Below are 23,085 nucleotides of genomic sequence, written 5' to 3'. Positions count from 1 at the left end.
AATTATTTCCAGTATTTTGCCTCTGCCACAAAGAGGTGTGTGTGTGAGAGCAACATGATTTAAATAATCCTCCTATTTTACTTCAAGAGCCAGATTCTTCACCAGCTTCATATTGAAGACAGAAGCTGTCCTGTTTGTCTTCTGCTGGAACACCCAACCCCAGCACCCAGTTCCACCTCTCTCTAATACTCATTAAGAGTGAATCTAAAGTTATAAGTCCATGGTGTCCTATTTAACCCCAGCCTAAAATTCCACATTCTACCCATCACCAAGACTCTCTATTTTAATTTCCTTAACTTTACACCTCTCTATCACTGGCTTACCTTCATCACAGTTGAAAGTTTCATTACATTTTTATACCCTGCAGTCTTGACTTTGCCACGTTTCTCTTGCTAGCACTCTAAGCTACAAGCTGCAAAACTTGCAATTACTTTAAAACTCCACTGTCCACATCTTGTTCCGAGTTCTGCTTATTTATCATCCTTCTCATCAGTGAGCTTGACAGACTTACCATTTTCCAATGTATTGATTTGAAAATTATTTGTTCTTCTTTATGAACACTCCATGGTTTACCTCGACAACCTACTCAAGCCCTGCTTCTCTGTTTGCAGCCTTTGTTTTTCCATCTCTGGCACAATATGCGTCTGGATTTCTCACTGCTCCACCATCCCCAACAGAGCATTGAGCTATCACGCTCCTGTTCTCTGGAATTCTTCTGCTAAACCCCTATTTATTTGCTGCATTTCACTTCACCATTAAAGCTACTTCTAGCAGGTACTCCTCCTCCTCCTGCTCAGTGATTGATTGTCTTTGTTGTTATTGTTGACTTCCAGGCAGTAGAAAGAAAAGTTTCATCCATTAATAGGGGGTGGATTTAAGTCCTGAGTGGGCCTCAAAAATGACACAAACTGGTAAATTGACCAATCATGCAGAATTGGCAGTGGTTGAAGATTGGTAGTGTACTATTTTAGTCCTATCTCTGACCTTTGTTTCTTTCACATGTGGTTCCCCACTGGGAACAAGGATTGTTGACTTCCAAGCAGTAGAAAGAAGAGTCATTGAGAAATCTGGATTTCTTCTGCTAAACCTCTATCTATTTGTTGCGTTTCACCTCACCTTTAAAGCTACTTGAAAATCTTTCTCTTCTAGCATGTACTCCTCCAACTCCTGCTCAGTGATTTACAGGCAGTAGAAAGAAAACTTTCTTCCATCGATAGGGGTTGGATTTAAGTCCTGAGTGTGCAGCAGAAAATTACACAGAGGTAAATTGACCAATAATGCAGCGTTGGCAGAAGTTGAAGAATTGGTAGTGTCCTATTTTAGTCCTATCTCCGACCTGTGTTTCCTTCACATGTGGTTCCCCACTGGGAACACAGATTGTTGAATTTACCCTGAGATTGCCACAAATCTCAGAAAAGTAGTAAAAAGTGAGAAAGGATAGTAACAGACATCGGGAGTACATAAACAGTCTGGTGAAATGGGCAGACACATGACAGATGAAATTTGAAGTGTGAAGTGGTGCATTTTGGAAGGAATACTGAAGGAGAGGCAATATAAATGAAATGGTACAATTTCCATTGTACCAAAAAACAAAGGGTGCAGGAACAGCAACATCTGGAGCTTCCCACATAGAAATCTAAGCAGGTGGCAGGACAAGTTGATAGGACTGTTTATAAAAGCATATGGGATCCTTGGCTTTATAAATATAATCATATACTAAAGTAAGGAAGCTATGCTATTGCCTTAATAAAATGCTGGTTAAGCCTCAGCTGGTGTATGTGTCCATTTCTGGGCATCGTACTTTAGAAGGGTTGTCAAGGTTTTGGAGAGGATGCAGAGGTGATACTAGAATGGTACCAGGGATGAGGAACTTCAGTTACATCACAAGATTAGAGAAGCTGGGATTGTTCTTCTTTGAACAGAGAAGGTTGAGGGGAGATTTAATAGAGGCATTCAAAATGATGAAGTTTTTTGATGGAGTAAATAAGGAGAAACTGCTTTGACTAGCTTTAGTGTTGGTAACCAGAGGATACAGATTTAAGGCAATTGGCAAAAGAGCCAGAGGTGAGATTTTTTTGCACAGCGGGTTATGATGATTTGAAATGCATTGCTTGAATGGGTAGTGGAAGCAGCTTCAACTGTAACTTTTAAAAGGGAATTGGATAAACACTTGAAGATAAGAAAATTGCAGGATTATGGGGGTGAGTACAGGGGTGTGCAACTAATTGGATAGCTCTGTCACGGGCACGATGGGTTGAATGTCCTCCTACTGTGCTGTAAGATACAATGATTCGAAGATTGACTGCGAGATTTAGAGACATAGGGATGGATGGTGAAACAAATTGACAAAAAGTGCACTGATGAAATAGGGGGCAATCATCTGGTGTAGGGGCTAAGCATTTTGGAGGAATAAAGGGGAGGGAATTTTACTTTGCGTTCATCTTGTGCTATACCTGACCTAGGAGCGCTTGATGGTAACATGGACTGTCACATAAAAAGGTGGTTTCTCCTCACCTCAACAAGCAGAAGAAGTTATCTCTTAAACAATTGTCCTGAACAATTCCATCTCTGCCAACATATTGCCTGTATGTTGCTGCATGTTTCCAATAGCACTGTCTACCTGCGAATACCTCACTAAAATAACCATAATACATGTCTGAACCTTGACAGGTGGTGCTGGGAGGCTGGTTGACTGTGGTGGGCATCACCATGATCCTCTCCATGTTCTCACTTGGTGTTCACACATGCACTTCAAACAGGACAGGCTGGAAATGCCAACCCATTAAATGGGAGACACAACTTGATTTTTATGAAACAGTGCAAATATGCAGGTTCCTTAAATGTTTTGGTGTTGAAGTGTCCCATTTGTGCAATCTGGGGGTCATGAAATAGTTGTTTGGTAATGCGGTATGCTCCACCTATTGAACAGTGGTTCAACTTTAGCAAGTTTAGAAAGAAATATTCATGAATACTTGTTTCATGAAGTTGTGGTCATGTGTTCAGGATCCAGCAATGGATATTAGATTAGACATAAAATATTTTCGCATTTTATAGGGAATTTTGATAAGTTAAAAGTCCTGGTGACAACTTTTGTTCAATGACCCGACAAACTCCTGCAGACAATCTTGTTCAGGTTGATGATTAAATCGCCAAGCTGCAATCACATTCTTGTGGAGGAAACAGAGGCATCAGTGCAATAAGTAACCAAAATATGCACTTCTAATGTTAAATTTTTCACACTAAAAATTAAATATATTCAACATAAGAATGTGATTTTTGACTTGCAATTTGCCCTGCTTGTCCTTGTTTCCAGATGTAATGTAATTGTGAACAATGCAGCTTTTCCATTATGTAAATTGTAATCACAGTCTATTTGGATTGTGAAGACAGAAATTAATTCAGTAGGATGATTCCTAAAGTCTGTTTTTTACCTGATAGTTGCAGATTCCTCATATGAGTACTGGAAAAAGTGGATATATTTTGGTAAGTGGGAACTGCTTGAAGAATTCCTTAAAAAGTAATGATTAATAAGAATGTATTTTGTAAATGATATGTGTAGCAGATTATAATTTTCATAAAAACTGTTAAAGGCATTGCACTCTGTTAACTGATTGTTACAAACAACAGTCTACGTGACTTCTTCGGCCCTGCCCTGTCCTCATTCTACTCACATTTGTCCTAATGCAGATATTAGATTGCCTGCAACAGCTTTTGCCTGCATGGTAACCTCCAGCACACCCCAGGATCATTCTTTGTCCATTCCTTTTCACATTTATCTTTTGGCAACATCAGCTGTGAAAATATGTTACTGACATACAATGCTATCTCTCTGCCTTCTCTATGAATCAAACAACCATTACTGCTCCCTGTCTGACTTCTAGATTTGAATGAGTCAGTTCCATCCAGCTTACTTTCAGCAAAACCATCCTCTTTGGCTCCCTCCAGCATCTATGTGCTTTTGATCTGGATTATATCAACCTCCCTGGCTACCACCTCAGATTGAATCAATTTGTGGAGTGATGCTAAGCTCAGTTTCATCCTTCGCATGTGATGCATTATCAAAATCACTTACTTGCATTTTTGCAGCATTACTCACATTCACCTCTTCCTCTATGAATGCTGAAATCCTAGCCCACATCTTAAGCACCTCGAGACTCCACTGTTCCAATCTCTCTTAGCTAGCCAAACCTCAAAGTTACAACTCTTCCAAAATATCACTGCCAAATTCATCACTAACACAAAGTTACACGGTTCTGTTCTAACTCTCTTCTCCAAGTACAGTGGCTCCCCATGTTTCAGTGGTACTGTCTTTAAAATTCTGACTCTGAATTTTTAAATCCCTCATGGTCTCACCCCGCCATAGTAATTTTCTTCAGCTTTACACCTCAATTTCTCCTAAAACTGAGCTTCTCCTTGTCTCCTGCTTCATCAGGGGTATCTGCTCTTTCAGTCACTATACTCCTTTGGAACTCTCTCCAATTCCCTACATTGAAAGTCTGTTCAAAATCGTCTTTCAATATACCTTTAGTCCTCCACCATACGGTTCCCAGCTTTGCTTTCATTCTTTCCCATGCAGTGTTCACTGTTTGTCGCCTTCTTAATATTAACAGTTCTCTGCATCCAAGTCACAAAGGCTGTGTTGCCTGCCCTGTGCCAGGATTAAAGACATCTCCTTGGGGCTGGAGAGGAACGTGGAATGGGAAGGGAAGGATCCAGTTGTTGTGGTCCATGTGGGTACCAACGACATAGGTAGGACTAAAACAGAGGTTCTGCTGAGGAAGTATGAGCAGTTAGGGGCTAAATTAAAAAGCAGAACCACAAAGGTGGTAATCTCTGGATTAATACCTGAGCCATGAACAAATTGGCATAGGGTAAATAAGATCAGAGAGTTGAATGTATGGCTCAAAGATTGATGTGGGAGAAATGGTTTTCGATTCATGGAACACTGGCACCAGTACTGGGTAAAGAGGGAGCTGTACCATGGGATAGCCTTCACTTGAACTGCGCTGGGACCAGTGTCTTGGCAAATCATATAACTAGGGCAGTAGAGAGGGGCTAAAACTAAATAGTGTGGGGTGGGGGGAAGGTTCATGTGAGGGGAGATTAGGAAAGTTAAAGAGAAAGAAGAAGGAAACAGTACAAGGTAATGATATGGGTTATGAGAACCAGAGTGTGACTAGAAGGGATAGAGCGTACCAATATGAGTGCACCAGAAAATAAGATCAGCGTAGGCATAAATGGGAAGAAGACACCATTAAATGTTATTTATCTGAATGCTCAAAGCATTCATAACAAGATGGATGATTTGATAGCACAAACAGAAATAAATAAATATGATATATTCATTTATGAATATGATGAATATGATATGATATGAATATGGGGCGGCGCAGTGGTTAGCACCGCAGCCTCACAGCTCCAGCGACCCGGTTCAATTCTGGGTACTGCCTGTGTGGAGTTTGCAAGTTCTCCCTGTGTCTGCGTGGGTTTTCTCCGGGTGCTCCGGTTTCCTCCCACAAGCCAAAAGACTTGCAGGTTGGTAGGTAAATTGGCCATTACAAATTGTCCCCAGTATAGGTAGGTGGTAGGGAAATATAGGGACAGGTGGGGATGTGGTAGGAATATGGGATTAGTGTAGGATTAGTATAAATGGGTGGTTGATGGTTGGCACAGACTCGGTGGGCCGAAGGGCCTGTTTCAGTGCTGTATCTCTAAACTAAAATATATGATAGGCATTACAGAGACATGGTTGCAAGGTGACCAAGACTGGGACCTGAATAATTAAGAGTATTTGTAATTTTGGAAGGACAGGAGGAAAGGAAAAGGAGGTGGGGTAGTTCTGTTAGTAAAGGCTGAGATCAGTACAATAGAGAGAATTGATCTTGGTTTAGAAGATCAAAATGCAGAATCAGTTTGGGTGGAGATAAGAAATAGCAAAGGAAATAAGTCACTAGTGGGAGTAGTTTATAGCCCCCCTAACAGTAGCTACAAAGTAGCGTGGAGTATAAATCAAGAAATAATGGGGGCAAGAAAGGTACAGCAATAATTGTGGATGATTTTAATCTTCACATTAATTGGACAAATCAAATTGGCAAAGGTAGCCTGGAGGATGAGTTTATAGAGTGTATTCAGGATAGTTTCTTAGAACCCTTGCTTAAGAAGGGTAGCAGGGAAAATCCAGGTAATTATAGACCGATGAGCCTGACGTCAGTGGTAGGGAAGCTGCTGGAGAAGATACTGAGGGATAGGATCTATTCCCATTTGGAAGAAAATGGGCTTATCAGTGATAGGCAACATGGTTTTGTGCAGGGAAGGTCATGTCTGACTAACTTAATAGAATTCTTTGAGGAAGTGACAAAGTTGATTGATGAGGGAAGGGCTGTAGATGTCATATACATGGACTTCAGTAAGGCGTTTGATAAGGTTCCCCATGGTAGGCTGATGGAGAAAGTGAAGGCGCATGGGGTCCAAGGTGTACTAGCTAGATGGATAAAGAACTGGCTGGGCAACAGGAGACAGAGAGTAGCAGTGGAAGGGAGTTTCTCAAAATGGAGACGTGTGACCAGTGGTGTTCCACAGGGATCCGTGCTGGGACCACTGTTGTCTGTGATATACATAAATGATTTGGAGGAAAGTATAGGTGGTCTGATTAGCAAGTTTGCAGACGACACTAAGATTGGTGGAGTAGCAGATACTGAAGGGGACTGTCAGAAAATACAGCAGAATATAGATAGTCTGGAGAGTTGGGCAGAGAAATGGCAGATGGAGTTCAATCAGGGCAAATGCGAGGTGATGCATTTTGGAAGATCCAATTCAAGAGTGAACTGTACAGTAAATGGAAAAGTCCTGGGGAAAATTGATGTACAGAGAGATTTGGGTGTTCAGGTCCATTGTTCCCTGAAGGTGGCAACGCAGGTCAATAGAGTGGTCAAGAAGGCATACGGCATGCTTTCCTTCATCGGACGGGGTATTGAGTACAAGAGTTGGCAGGTCATGTTACAGTTGTATAGGACTTTGGTTCGGCCACATTTGGAATACTGCGTGCAGTTCTGGTCGCCACATTACCAAAAGGATGTGGATGCTTTGGAGAGGGTGCAGAGGAGGTTCACCAGGTTGTTGCCTGGTATGGAGGGCGCTAGCTATGAAGAGAGGTTGAGTAGATTAGGATTATTTTCATTAGGAAGACGGAGGTTGAGGGGGGACCTGATTGAGGTGTACAAAATCATGAGAGGTATAGACAGGGTGGATAGCAAGAAGCTTTTTCCCAGAGTGGGGGATTCAATTACAAGGGGACACGAGTTCAAAGTGAGAGGGGAAATGTTTAGGGGGGATATGCGTGGAAAGTTCTTTACGCAGAGAGTGGTGGGTGCATGGAACGCATTACCAGCGGAGGTGGTAGACGCAGGCACGATAGCGTCTTTTAAGATGTATCTCGACAGATGCATGAATGGGCAGGAAGTAAAGAGATACAGACCCTTAGAAAATAGGCGACAGGTTTAGATAGAGGATTTGGATCGGCGTAGGCTTGGAGGGCCGAAGGGCCTGCTCCTGTGCTGTAATTTTCTTTGTTCTTTTGTTCTAAGACATTCTAGAACCTACCAGGGACCAGGCTATTTTGGACTTGGGAATTTGTATTGAGACAGGATTAATTAAAGACCTCATAGTAAAGGATTCTCGAGGCAAGAGTGATCATAACATGAGAGAATTTCACATTCAGTTTGAGGGTGAGAAATGTGGGTCCATAATTCATATCATAAACTTAAAAAAAGGCAATTGCAAAGGTCTGAAGGCAGAGGGCTGCCGATTATGGCAGCGGCACCATAAATTTCAGCCCAGAGTTGGGAAAAGTAGACTGGGAAAATAGGTTAAAAGAGAAGACAGTAGAAAAGCAGACATTTAAGGAGAAATTTCCTAACTCCCAACAAAGACATATTCCATTGAGGAAGAAAGACTCTTTGAGAAGGATGTAACATCTGTGGCTAACTAAGGAAGTTAAGGGTGGTATTAAATTGAAAGAAAAGGCATCCAATGCTGCAAAAATTAGTGGTAGGCCAGAAGATTGGGAAAATTTTAGAAACCAGCAAAGAATGACTAAAAAAAAATGGGGAAATTGGAGTATGAGAGAAAACTAGCAAGAAATATAAAAACAGACAGTAGAAGCTTCTACAAATATATAAAAAGGAAAAAGAATAGCTCAAGTAAGCATTGGTCCCTTAGAGGGTGAGACTGTGGAATTAATAATGGGAAACAAGGAAATGGCAGAGGCTATGAACAAGTATTTGTATCCATCTTCACAGTAGAAGAGACAAAAAGCATCCCAAGAATAGTAGAAAATCTGGAGGCAAACGGAGGGAGGAATTTAAAACAATCACTATCACTAGAGAAAGAGTAAAAGTAAAACGAAAGGAAGACTAAAAGCTGATAAGTCCCCTGGACCTGATGGCCTGCACTGAAGTGTCTTAAAGGAAGTGGCTGCAGAGATAGTGGATGCATTGGTTGTAATCATCCAAAATTCCCTAGATTCTGCAAAGGTCCCAGTGGATTAGAAACCACAAATGTAACACCTTTGTCAAGAAAGGAGGGAGGCAGAAAGTGGGAGACTATAGGCCAATTAGTCTAATGTCCGTCGTTGGGAAAATTGTAGAATCATTATTAGAGGTAGTAGCAGGACATCTAGAAAATCACAATACAATCAGGCAGAGTAAACGTGGTTTTAAAAGGGAAATTGTGCTTGACAAATTTATCAGAATTCGTTGAAGATGTAACAAACAGGGTGGATAAAGGGGAACCAGTAGTTGTTGTATTTGGATTTCCAAACGGCATTTGATAAGGTGCCACATAAAAGGTTACTACACAAGTTAAGAGCTCATGGTGTTGGGGGTGATATATTAGCACGGATAGAGGATTGGCTTGCTAACAGGAAACAGAATTGAGATAAATGGGTCATTTTCAGGAGTGTCACAGGGATCAGTGCTGGGACTTAACTATTTACAATCTATGATAATGGATGAAGGAACCAACTGTATTGTAGTTCTGAAGAAAGGTCACTGACCTGAAACATTAACTCTGCTTCTCTCTCCACAGATGCAGCCAGACCTGCTGAGTTTTTCCAGCATTTTCTGTTTTTATTTCAGATTTCCAGCATCCACAATATTTTGCTTTTATTTTAGTGTTTAATTCACTGCCACTTCTCTTCCAGGAATGCTGACCTTGAAGAAGTCCTGCTCTTCTCTCTGACGGGATTTTTGTTTGTCTCTTTTACCTCGTTCACCTTTATTGCTTTCTATTTCCCTTTTGGTGTTTGATGAAGTCATAGAGAAATACAGCACTGAAACAGGCCCTTCAGCCCACCGAGTCCATGCTGACCATCAACCACCCATTTATACGAATCCTACATTAATCCCATTTTCCCTCTGACATCCCCACCTTCCCTCAATCCTCCTACCTACACTAGGGGCAATTTACCTATCAACCTGCAAATCTTTGGGTGTGGGAGGAAACTGGAGCACCCGGTGGAAACCCACACGTCACAGGGAGAACCTGCAAACTCTGCACAGGCAGTGCCCAGAACTGAACCCGGGTTGCTGGAGCTGTTAGGTTGCGGTGCTAACTGCTGCGCCTCTGTGTCGCCGCTTCTTCTGTGAGCAGAGGCCCAACCAGTCCCCATCCACCGCCACCCTCCTCTGCCTGGCTGAACTTGTTCTCACATTGAACAACTTCTCCTTCAACTCCACTCACTTCCTTCAAGTAAAAGGTGTTGCTATGGGTACCCGCATGGGCCCTAGTTATGCCTGTCTTTTTGTGGGATTTGTCGAACATTCCTTGTTCCAGTCCTACTCAGGATCCCTCCCCCAACTCTGTTTTCAGTACATTGATGACTGTATCGGTGCCATTTCCTGCTCCTGCCCCGAACTGGAAAACTTTATTAACTTTGCTTCTAATTTCCACCCTTCTCTCACCTTTGCATGGTCCGTCTCCGACAGTTCCCTTCCCTTCCTCGACTTGTCTGTCTCCATCTCCGGGGATAGGCTGTCTACTAATATTCATTATAAGCCCACCGACTCCCACAGCTACCTCGACTACACTTCTTCGCACCCTGCCTCCTGTAAGGACTCCGTTCCATTCTCCACCGCATCTGCTCTGATGATGCTACCTTCCATGACAGCGCTTCTGATATGTCCTCCTTTTTCCTCATCCGAGGACTCCCCCCCACCCCTCCCCTCCCCCCCCACTGTGGTTGACAGGGCCCTCAACCATGTCCGGGCCATTTCTGCACCTCTACCCACACCCCTTCCCCTCCCTCCCAGATACGCATCAGGGTTCCCCTTGTCCTTACTTTCCACCCATCAGCCTCCATATCCAAAGGATCATCCTCTGCCATTTCCACCACCTCCAGTGTGATGCCACTACCAAAGGCATCTTCCCCTGTCAGCATTCCGAAGGGATTGTTCCCTCCGTGACACCCTGGTCCACTCCTCCATTACCCCTACCACCTTGTTCCCTTCCCACGGCACCTTCCCCTGCAAGCACAGGAGGTGTAATACCTGCCCATTTACCTCCTCTCTCCTCACTATCCAAGGCCCCACACACTCCTTTCAAGTGAAGCAGCGATTTACTTGTACTTCTTTCAATGTAGTATACTGTATTCGCTGCTCATAATGTGGTTTCCTCTACACTGCGGAGACCAAACGGAGACTGGGTGACCGCTTTGAGGAACACCTCCGCTCAGTCCGAAAGCATGACCCCAAGCTTCCAGTTGCTGGAAATTTCAACACACTCCCCCTGCTCTCATGCTCATATCTCTGTCCTGGGATTGCTGCAGTGTTCTAGTGAACATCAACACGAGCTCAAGGAACAGCATCTCATTTACCAATTAGGCACGCTACAGCCTGCCGGACTGAACATTGAGTTCAATAATTTCAGAGCATGACGGGCCCCCCATTTTACTTTTATCTTTAGTTATTATTTCTTTTCTCTTTTATTTTTTGTGTTTATTTTATTTTAGTTTGTTTCTACTGTGCCTACCCACTTTTATTTTTCATGTTTGGGCTTGTGGCTGTTCAGTTTTCAGTCAATTAACACCCTCTCTGTACTAATGCACACCATTAACATATTGTTTGCCTTTGCTCCATGACCTTCTGGTCAGCTATTCTGTGACCTTGTCCTATCAAGACATTCTCTTTTGTTATCTCTTGCCCCACCCACGCTTTACTTGCTTAAAATCTTTTACATTTCTTATATCTGCCAGTTCCGAAGAAGCGTCACTGACCTGAAACGTTAACTCTGCTTCTCTCTCCACAGATGCTGCCAGACCTGCTGAGTTTTTCTAGCACTTTATGTTTTTATTTCAGATTTCCAGCATCCGCAGTATTTTGCTTTTATGTTATTGTATTGTAGCCAAATTTGATGCCGATACAAACATAGGTAGGAAAGCCAGTTGTTAGGAGGATACAAAGAATCTGCAAAGGGATATAGATAGGTTGAATGATTAGGCAAAAATTTGGCAGATGGAGTATAATGTGGGAAAATGTGAGGTTGTCCACTTTGTCAGGAAGAATAGAAAAGCAGAATATTATTTAAATGGGAGAGACTGCGGAATACTGCAGTACAGAGGGACCTGGGTGTCCTTTGACATTAATCACAAAAAGTTAGTGTGCAGGTACAGCAAGTAATTAGAAAGGCAAATGGAATGTTGGCCTTTATTGCATGGGGAATGGAGTATAAAAGTAGGAAAATCTAGCTACAATTGGATAGGGTATTGGTGAGACTGCACCTCGAGTACTGTGTACAGTTTTGGTCATCTTATTTACGGAGGGTCATACTTGCATTGGAAGCAGTTCAGAGAAGGTTCACTAGACTGATTCCTGGGATGAGGGTTTTTTTTTTAATGAGGAAAGGTTGAGCAGGTTGGACCTATACTCATTGGAGTTTCAAAGATTGAGAGATGATCATATTGAAACGCATAAGATTCTAAGGGGGTGCAATAGGGTAGATATTGAGAATGATGGGGGAATCTAGAACTGGGGGATCAGTTTCAAATTAGGGGGTCTCCCATTTAAGATGGAGATGAGAAAGAATTTTTTCTCGCAAAGGGTCGTTAGTGATTAGAATTCTCTTCCCCAGCGAGCAGCGGAGGCTGGATCATTGAATATATTCAAGTCTGAGTTGGACAGATTTTTGATTGACAGGGAGTCAAGAGTTATGGGAGGTGTCAGGCAGGAAAGTGGAGTTAAGGGCACAATCAGATCAGCTATGATCTTATTGAATGGTGGAGCAGGCTTGAGAGGCTGAAAGGCCCTGCTCCTATTTCTATGTTCTTATGTTCTAAGATGTCCTCCTATCTGTGAAGATTGTTGTATAAATGTAAGCTTGTTGTTAAAAAAAAAAAGATTTTACAAGGAGTCCTTTTTTCATGTCAGACTTTCAGAGATTGAGAATATACCATACAAAAGCAAAATAATGTAGATGCTAGAAGTCTGATGAAAGGTCATCGACTTAAAACGTTAACTGTTTCTCCCTCTATAGATGCTGCCAGACCTGAGTATTTTCAGCATTTTCTGAGAATATACCATATTCTGTTCACTGTGAAACTAAGATTAAGGCCCCAATTTTAATTTAACTTGCTTAGTGGGAATGAGGCGGATTCTGTTTGCACAACTGTTTTACACCCTGTCCAATGTCACACTCTGTTGACTTCAAAAGGGCATAGAATTGGACAGTATGTATAGTGCAAGTCTGGCCCTAATCCACCAGGGTGGGTTAGGTTAAAAGAGGGACTCTGATCTTTTTATATAAAGGCTTGCTATCAATTCACTGAATGCACAGTTTATCTGTTAGACAATGGGAATTTGGTAAAAGAGTAGACTAACTCACAAGTGCTGCAAGTGAGAAATTTCTGTGACACTTAATTGGGGAAGAAATTTACTGTTTACCAACTTATCATTGGTACCCTGCCTATACTTCAAGTACGGTATTAAATATGACAAAAAAAAGCTCATTTGCTTTCTTACCATATCAATTGCATTTTCATCTGGAGTATCATTAATGCAGAGGAGGAGGTTACTAAGATTGGGAGGGGCATGGCCATTAAGAGATTTAAACATGAAAATGAAAATTTAAAATTTGAGACATTGAAGGACCAGGAGCCAGGTGATAGGTGAGCTGTACTTGATGTGCAATAGGATATGGGCAGCAATGTTTTGGATGAGCTGAAGAGGGTGAAAGTGGGAGGCTGACAAAGATATGAATGAGGGTTGCAGCAGTAGATGATCTGAAGCAGGAGCGGAGATATGCCATCTTAGCGAGGTAGAAGTAGGTCTTCTTTGTAATTGTTATGGCCAAGTGATATTTTCTGGAGAGAGAGAAAGGGAAGCACACAGCCTTCTGCTGCTGCACACACTGAGATACTCCTTGTCTCTTTGTCCAAGGGAAATAAAGCCAGCTTCCCTCGAGTTGGACAGATGGTCACATGGCTGCTTCAGGCTTTTCGGAACATTGTAATGAAATTCAAGGTTAGGAATTGGCTCCACAGGCCCCAGGATGCCAATTTACATTTGTGGGGGAGGGGGGGGGGGTTGCTCTTTCAAAGTCAATGTGTTAGGAAGGACTGCCTTGACTATAATGACAATGAAGCCATTTTAGGTAATTCAATCACTTGGAGAAAGCCATTATCCTGGATCCATGCTGTTCCAACCTCTGGCTCCAGGTGGATCTTTTGAATATGAAAAGATATTTCAGATACAAATTGCAGTGGCCATCTTGGCTGCTAGTTTTTTTTAAAGTAAATGCAAGATTTTCTCCATTAAATGTCTAACTTTCCAACTGATTAAATTAATATTTCTCATCTGGCATATAGGGTTTTCTTGATGGTAATGGACAGTGTAAAGGTCTGAAACTCTTCTGGGGGTCAAATACGATGTTGAGATTGCAAAAAGTCTGGTTCTGCCTGACACAGTAGCAATAGGAAGAAAATGAGGTGTCAGTCTTCCCAAAGTTTAGCTAGGAGCAATTCTGGCTCATCCAAGACTAGATATCAGACAACTGAAAGACAACAGAAAGGCAATGGAGAAGTCGAAAGCGTTGGTGGAGAGATGGAGCCCATTGTTGGCAGCTTACATATGGTAGCTGACCTAATGTCTGAGGTTCATGTTGCTATCAGTTAGCATGCACCCGAGGAAGAGGAGGGAGCCAAGGATAGATGCTTCAGGGACTCCAAAGGTATGGTGAGGCATGGGGAAAAAGAAGCCATTGTTAGCTACAATTGCATAGCTAAAGATAGAACCAAGTGAGGGCAGTCCCATTCAGCTGGACAATGAAGGAAAGGTATAAGTCAATTCTTTGGTGGTTCAGTAAAGGTCACAGAGTGGGAAGGTTACTTTTTCTATTGTGAGCTCATCTTTATTGTATTGGTTTCAGGAGTCATCCTTATTGCCATTATTATAGTGCTACTTATAATCAAGGTTATTTGCGAAAGAAGAAAATATGGGTGAGTGGAGAACTTCTTTTATTCTTATATTTTTTGGTGTCATTTTGTAAACTTAGATAATATAAATCCAATAGAAATTCAATTATCCACAAGTGAGGTGACGTGGCAGGCAACAGAAATTGGTAGATAATTGAGCATCTCTGAATTACTGCACACATAGAAGATCCCTTGGCACTATTTTGAAGAAGAGCAGGGGAGTTCTCCCCAGTGTCCTGGCCAATATTTATCCCACAATCAACGTCACTAAAAAGACCATCTGGTCATTATCACATTGCTGTTTGTGGGAGCTTGCTGTGCACAATTGGCTGCCACGTTTCCTACATTACAACAGTGACTACACTTCAGAAGTACTTCAATGGGTATAAAGCACTTTGGGATGTCCTGAGATTGTGATAGGTGCTATATAGATGCATGTCTTTCTTTTTTTCCCCATGCTTCTGTCATCCTATTCCACAGGAACACACACCTTCCATGACACCTGCTACATGTTCACGTGACCTTGTCAGCGCTGATCGTTTACCTGATCTACAGCTGCCCTATGCACTCTCTCACAACTGCAGCCACGAGGCTCAAGCAAATTCCTGGCTGCCATGCTGAATCTGGAAGTGCAGAACGATAGCATTTTGCTCAACCCTGGGCTCAGCTTAATCCTCAACATTTGCTCCATTACCAGTGGTGACATCTGTGTCTGTTGTATGCCTTTTTTCCCTATTGGAAATCATTCTGAGAAATTTTCCTGCGCATGAGAAGTGCTACATAAATGGAAGTTGGTGTTGCCTCTGTGGAATTCCTATGATTCTGTATTGATGGTTTACTTCAAAAGTTTTGTCCCAACTATTGGTTTAAATCATTGCCCCTGGATGCCCCACTTACCTCACCTTACTATCTGCTAGACTCCTTCCCCTTATGGACTACATTGAGAAAATAATTTGATTTTTTTTTTCAGCGATGCACTTTTTCTTAAGTATTATATTCATTTGCATCACAAGAAAGTTTGACAAGAATGGCTGCAAAAACAAGAATTGGAATGGAATGTTCCAGCACTTTAACGTTTATGTATTTAGGTAATCAGACTTACAGAGAAGCTGCTTTAATATTGTTCAGGTCTTGTACAGATGGTGGCAACTGAAAGCAAAATGATTTGCATGTTTCAAAACCTCCGAAGCCTCTTTCTATTCAGTCTTCCTGGCTGCCACCATTCCTTTTGGATCCAGTAAATGTGCTGCTGCAATGTCATCCTTGTTCCTGATGTCATGGTGCTGGTATCTTGTACTTGTGTACTTGCTAAACTGTCACAGCTTAACTGTGCGAGTGTAAAGCACCAAGACCCATTTTGCAACTGCCATACAGGGACATTGGCTGCACGGTTGGGATGTAAATACAGGAGAGTGGTATACTTAGATTGCTCTCTTGAGACACTGCAATATAAAACAGCTAAAAAGTCAGATGTAATACTGTCAGCATCAATATTCTACTTTTACATTTGTACTGTATTTACTGCAATTTGTATCACAGTTTTTAAAAGGTTTACTAGTTGATCATATGCAACTTTTCTGTTTGTTTTACCATTTTGTCCTTTCTATCTAGGTCCTATACAACAGGGAGTCAAGTCCCAGAACGTCAGGACGATACTGAACTAGCAACAATGAAACTTATCAGAAATTGAAACTACAGTGGTTTTAGATTAATGGTATTCTCAACCTTGGGGGTAAATTATTCCAGTTCTTAAATGTAATGGATCAAATTCGTGATGCTCCCTACGACAACAGAGAGGAATCAACAAGCAGTGTGACATTATTGCTCCTTCTAGAACTTGGGAGTCTGCATTAAAAAAATTAAAAATTTGGAATTTCTTTGCTCAAAAATGCACTTTTAACTCTCAGAAACCATTGTGCAAACATAAGCCCTGATTTTTCAATCTTGGCAAAAACAGGGTTGTACTCGCCCAAAGAACGCAAACACCTGTTGGTAAGGGGGTGAGTCACACCCCACTAGAATTTGTGACATGCCCCCTTATTTTGAATAGATTACAGGGTTACAGGCATAGAAGAGCAAGCTTACCCAGACAGTTTGGCCTATGATCAACCTCACTGGGGATATGTAAAAATAAGCAAGGCATTACTGGCAATTTGGAGAAATGCACCATTGGCCAAATTCCAGGAGTAGAAAAAGTTCAGCACTTTGAAGATCATAAATTTTTGTAAAGAATTGCAAGTCTCGGAAAATGCTTGCAAAAACAATTTCTCTAAATTTCTGAGATGCAGTCTTGAAACAAAAATGGGCAAATAAGCAGTCTTACTGACACCTGCCATAGTGCAAATCAGGATGTTTCCTGGCCTGCTGAGTATTTCCAGCATTTTCTGTTGATATTTTCAGATTTCCAGCATCTACAATATTTTGCCTTTCCAAATAGTTTTTAATAGGCAAGGCCACAGTCAGATGACAGCCTCGACTGATGTTGCAAAATATACTTGAGATCTGTCAGAACCTAGTTTACTTATTTTGTGAGATCTGTGCATGCCTGAAGTGTAGACCGCAATATGGTACTTTGCAAAGTCAACAGTGTTGACTCAGGACTCGTACAATATCCTGGGCCCAGTTTAGGGATAAGCTCTTGCTGGTCTGCCAGTGTCACTGGGCATCGTAAAATAAGATTTTTTGAGTTAATGCCTTATAATTGCAAGTTTCAAAGTCCATTTAAATATAGGGCAGAGCATTATGTTAATTTTTTAAAAATTCATTCATGGAATATGGGCATCGCTGGCTAGGTCAGCACTTATTGCCCATCCCTAATTGCCCTTGAGAAGTTGGTGATGAAGTGTCTTCTTAAACCGCTGCAGTCCATGTGAGGTAGGTACACCCATAGTTCTGTTAGGAAGGGAGCTCCAGGATTTTGACCCAGCGACAGTGAAGGAACGGCGATATAGTTCCAAGTCAGGATGGTGTGCGACTTGGAGGGGAACTTGCAGGTGGTGGTGTTCCCATACATTTGCTGCCCTGTCCTTCCAGTTGGTAGAGGTCGCGGGTTTGGAAAGGACTGTCTAAGGAGTCTTGGTGGGTTGCTGCAGTGCATCTTGTAGATTGTACACACTGCTGCCACTGTGCATTGATGGTGGAGGAAGTGAATGTTTGTGGCGGGGTTTCAATCAAGCGGGCTGCTTTGTTCTGTATGGTGTCGAGCTTCTTGAGTGTTGTTGGAGCTGCGCCCATTCAGGCAAGAGGAGAGTATTCCATCACACTCCTGACTTGTGCCTTGTGGACAGGCTTTGGGGAGTCAGGAGGTGAGTTACTCGCCGCAGGATTCCTAGCCTCTGACCTGCTCTTGTAGCCACGGGATTTATAAGGCTACTTCAGTTCATTTTCTGGTCAATAGTAACTCTTAGGATGTTGATAATGGGGGATTCAGCAATCGCAATGTCATTGAATGTCAAGGGGAGATAGTCATTGCCTGGCACTTGTGTGGCACGAATATTACTTGCCACTTATCAGCCCAAGCCTGGATATTGTCCAGGTCTTGCTGCATTTCTACATAGACTCCTTCAGTATCTGAGGAGTCACGAATGGTGCTGAACATGGTGAAATCATCAGCGAACGTCCCCACTTCTGACCTTATGATTGAAGGAAGGTCATTGATGAAGCAGCTGAAGCTGGTTGGGCCTAGGACACTACCCTGAGGAACCCCTGCAGTGATGTACTAGAGCTGAGATAATTGCCCTCCAACAACCACAACCATCCTCCTTTGCGCTAGGTATGGTTCCAACCAAAGGAGAGTTTTGCCCCCGATTCCCATTGACATCAGTTTTGCTAAGGCTTCTTGATGCCAGAATTGGTCAAATGCTGCCTTGATGTCAAGGGCAGTGGCTCTCACTTCACCTCATTTGTCCGTGTTTGAACCAAGGCTGTAATGAGGTCAGGAGCTGAGCAGCCCTGGCAGTACACAAACTGAGCATCACTGAGCAGGTCATTGCTAAGCAAGTGCTGCTTGATAGCACTGTTGATGACACCTTCCATCGCTTTACTGATGATTGAGAGTGGACTGATGGGGGCGGTAATTGGACTTGTCCTGCTTTTTGTGTACAGGACATACCTGGACAATTTTCCACATTGCCGGGTAGATGCCAATATTGTAGCTGTACTGGAACAGCTTGGCTAGGGGTGCGACAAGTTCTGGAGCACAGGTCTTCAGTACTATTATCGGAATATTGTCAGGGCCCATAGCTTTTGCAGTATTCAGTGCCTTCTGTCATTTCTTGATATCACGCTGAATGAATCGAATTGGCTGAAGTCTGGCATCTGTGATGCTGAGGTCTTCAGGAGGAAGCTGAGATGGATCATCAACTGGGCACAAGCATGAAGATTGTTGCAAATGTTTCAGCCTTATCTTTTGCACTGATGTGCTGGGCTCCTCCATCATTGAGGATGAGGATATTTGTGGAGCCTCCTCCTCCAGTTAGTTGTTTAATTGTTCACCATCATTCACGGCTGGATGTGGCAGGACTGCAGAGCTTAGATCTGATCCATTGGTTATGGGATCACTTAGCTGTGTCTATCGCATGCTGTTTACGCAGTTTGGCACGCAAGTAGTCCTGTGTTGTAGCTTCACCAGGTTGACACCTCATGTTGAGGTATGTCTGGTGCTGCTCCTGGCATGCTCTCCTGCACTCTTCATTGAACCAGGGTTGGTCTCCCGGTTTGATGATAATGGTAGAGTGGGGGGATATGCTGGGCCATGAGGTTAAAGATTGTGGTTGAGTACAATTCTGCTACTGCTGATGGCCCACAGCGCTTCATGGCTGCCTAGTTTTGCATTGCTAGATCTGTTTGAAATCTATTCCATTCAGCACAGTGATAGTGCCACACAACACGATGGAGGGTGTCCTCAATGAGAAGGCGGATCTTCATCTCCACAATGACTGTGTGGTGGTCACTCCTACTAATACTGTCATGGACAGATGCAACTATAGCAGGCATATTTGTGAGGACGAGGCCAAGAACATTTTTCCCTCACCACCTGTCACATACCCAGTCTGGCAGCTATGTCCTTTAGGACTCGACCAGCTCCATCAGTAGTGGTGCTACTGAGCCATTCTTGGTGATGGACATTGAAGTCTCCCACCCAGAGTACATTCTGTGCCCTTGCCACTCTCAGTGCTTCCTCCGACTGGTGTTCAACATGGAGGAGTACTGACTCATCAGCTGAGGGAGGGCAGTAAGGTTGTAATCAGCAGGAGGTTTCCTTGCCCATGTTTGGCATGATGTCATGAGATTCAGAGTCAATGCTGAGGAGTCCCAGGACAAGTCCCTTCTGACTATATACCACTGGGGCACCACCTCTGCTGGGTCTGTCCTGCTGGTGGGACAGGACATCAGCTGCAAGGTATGATTCCGTGAGTACAACCATGTCAGGCTGTTGCTCTCCCAACTTTGGCACAAACCTTCAGATGTTAGTAAGGAGGACTTTACAGGGTCAGGTTTGTCATTGTCGGTGCCTAGGTCGATGCCGGGTGGTCCGTCCGGTTTCATTCTTTTTTTATTGACTAGTTGAGTGGCTTACTTGGCCATTTCAGAAGGGCATGCAAGAGTCAACCACATTGTTGGGGGTTTGGAGTCACATGTAAGCCAAACCAGACAGCAGAATTCCTGCCCTAAAGGACATTAGTGAAGCAGATGGGTTTTTACAACAATTAACATGGTCTTATGACCATCATTAGACTAGCTTTAATTCCAGATTTTATTAATTGAATTCAAATTCCACCTTCTGCTGTGATGGGATTCGAACTCATGTTCTCAGAGAAATACCCTGGGTCTCTGGGTTACTAGTCCAGTGACAATACCACTACTCCACCCCCTCCCATATAAAAGGCTGGGAAAATGGTAAATAGATGTTTCAGCAAACCAGTGCAGTCATGATGCACTGAATGTCATTCTGGCTGCGCAAACAAAAGAATTAAAATTTAGGGCTGAAGAAAACTCTACAGCCTATCTGGTCAGGTCCAAAAACCAGTACCCTTAAATGTTTCTGCCTCTACCTTCCTGGACAAACAATTCTACATGCTCTGTGCAACATCAGTCTTCTATATGCTTCAGCTAATGTTCCTTGTTTCTTGATATTGTGTCAATCTGAAACATATTAACAAGGTTCAAATGAGCTATTCCCTTTAGCATGTTGAATGCTTGAATGCTGTCTGCCCTCAGCATTCTCTTATTCAGAGTAAATAATCCCAGGCTCTTTGACTGCTCTTCATAACTCCATGTTTTAAATTAAGTATCCATTTGACTGTCCTTTCCTTCACTGCCTCCAACACCCTCTCTGCAGTCGGGTGACAAGAATTGCACACAGTATTCCAGGTGTGGCTGTGCCAGAGCCTTGTAACAAACCCTGGGATATTTCCCTTGACCCCTCCTGGCTATATACCCCACCCTCTGGTTAACTTTGTTATTCCACTGGGACAGTGCACTATTACTTTTAGTGAGTTATCTGCAAATAACCTGCTTGAGTTGTGTCATGTGGCTTAAACTATTAAGCTTATATTTCCATTATTTATTTCCCTTCTCTAATCCTGTTATCTCGCATTTGTCATGGTGATGCTCCCTGCATTATGCCTTGGAGTGGTAGGATGAAGGATCATACTTGTCAAGCTCCTGAGCATGGAGAGAGGAAACAGTCGTCAAGACACCCTGGGCTCCTCTTACATTTCTCCACTTAATAGGCAACTCAAAGACTGGAATGTATCTTTATACTGGAGCAAGTGTGTTTGTATAGAGGATCTAAAGAATGAAGAAAGTTATTACAAAATGAGTTACTTCAGTAAATGACAACTTTACTTGACACTTGTTTTATATCAAAGCAAAACAAAGGTGGCAATTTGCAAAATTTCTGCAGGGTTAAAAATGCAAGAAGGCATCACTGATAACATACATTATCATGATTATTAAGATGTGTGATCTGAGGGTGCCAGTTGGAGAGGTCTTTACTCTGAAATGCAATGCAATACTGCTGTACAAATACAGAAGCAGTTTTATAGTCTGTACAACTATTTTGTATAGTTTCTCAGATGAAATGTAATAAATAGCTTATTCCATTAAGAACCATCCAGAAATACAATGTTAATAGAATCAAAAATGTTTTTCCTCATGTTGCCTCTGGTTCTTTTGCCATTCACCTTATATCAGTGCCCTCTGGTTCTCGACCCTTCCGCCAATGGGAATAGTTTCTCCCTATCTACTCTGTCCACACCCCTCATGATTTTGAACACCTCTATCAAATCTCCTCTTAACCTCTTGGTATTATCCACATTTCAAGAACAATAACCAAATAAACAATCCCAGCTTCGCCAATCTATTCAAGTAATTGAAGTCTCTCATCCCTGGAACTATTCTCATAATTTTATTTATAACAATTATATTAATAATTTAATTATAATAATTATGTTTAAAGGTATACCTACAGAATTCTTTTCTAATACTGTAGATCAGGGTTGTCCAACCTGTTCGTGTTGGGCGGGGCACATTACAATTGTGGTCTTACATAGGGGGCCGGTGAGAGAATTTCAGAAAGATAAAGGCATTAAAAATTTATCTTCCTATTCATCAAAACAACAACAAATGTACATTTTTGTGAAGAAGCTTTAAATGAGAAGACAAATTTATTGACTTAATGTCTTTTCACTATGTTGGACACTAATTTATTGAGATACCTGGCATTTGTTTGCTCGCACAAGTAGTCGATGTTTGCCCACACACTTGTAGCGATGCAGAGTATTCCAGATAGGTGCCATTCTGTCAGGAGTGATCTTGATCACTCTGCACCCCTCTCTCTCTCTGTCCTCCCTCTCTCGCTGTCTCGCTCTGTCCCCCATCTCTCTGTTCCCCTTTCTCTCTGTCCCCCTCTCCATCTCTCTGTTCCCCTCTCTTTTGCTGTCTCTCTCCATCCCCCCATCTCTCTATTCCCTTTCTCTCTCTCTCCCCCCACCCCCGATAATTGCAGAGAGGAGGAACACTCAACAGATGGTTGCTCAGTTTTTTAAAGAAAAGCAGTGCAAGTCACATTCGCAGCTCACCGCTGCTGACATCAGAAACAGCCGTTTCCCAACTTCAGATAGATTCAGGGTTCTCTGGAGGGTTCTGACTTTTTTATTAAAAAAACCTGCCGGACAAACCTTGAATCTGTCCAAAGGTGGGAAATGGCTGTTCCCGATGTCAACAACTGCCAGCTGTAACTTGCAATTTTTTTTTTGAAGAACGGTCTGCAAGAAGAAGCCAGTCATGGAACCTTGGTGAGGATGAGGGATGGCGCAGGTACAGTTTACACCCGCAGGCTGGATGGAAACCTTTGGCGGGCCGGATGCTGGCCTGCGAGCTGGATGTTGGACAACCCTGCTGTAGAAACACTTCAATATGAAAACGTTCAAATCGTAATCCTTCCATTATTATAAAAAGAAGACAGTTAACTGTCAGAGCTGACTGTGGGCCCCACAATGCTTTCCCTCCCTTTTAAATGACCACGACTAGAAATATCCATTCCAACACTTCCTGTGATCCGAACTGCCTTTTCTCTGATCTCAACTACCTATTTATTTGTTCTTGAACTTTGGGTGACA

At 42.6% G+C, this 23,085-nt stretch overlaps 1 protein-coding gene across 5 annotated transcripts in view; it reads left to right on the top strand.

The window, feature by feature from the left end:
• The window catches only part of LOC137383882 (complement decay-accelerating factor-like), an 83,197-nt gene extending 61,628 nt beyond the window's left edge, over positions 1-21,569 (top strand). For 2 of the 5 annotated variants that reach the window (XM_068057234.1, XM_068057236.1), the window contains 3 exons: positions 3,439-3,483; positions 14,416-14,485; positions 16,073-21,569. In XM_068057234.1, the coding sequence (XP_067913335.1) occupies positions 3,439-3,483; positions 14,416-14,485; positions 16,073-16,151 (194 nt within the window). In that variant the 3' untranslated portion in view covers positions 16,152-21,569. The remainder of the gene's footprint in view (positions 1-3,438; positions 3,484-14,415; positions 14,486-16,072) is intronic. The other 3 variants (XM_068057235.1, XM_068057238.1, XM_068057237.1) reach the window with 3 other exon arrangements.
• The last annotated feature ends 1,516 nt before the right edge of the window (positions 21,570-23,085 follow it).

This window comes from Heterodontus francisci, chromosome 25 (genome assembly GCF_036365525.1).
Source record: "Heterodontus francisci isolate sHetFra1 chromosome 25, sHetFra1.hap1, whole genome shotgun sequence".
NCBI classification, from domain to species: domain Eukaryota; kingdom Metazoa; phylum Chordata; class Chondrichthyes; order Heterodontiformes; family Heterodontidae; genus Heterodontus; species Heterodontus francisci.
This window is presented reverse-complemented; position numbering and strand designations above follow the sequence as displayed.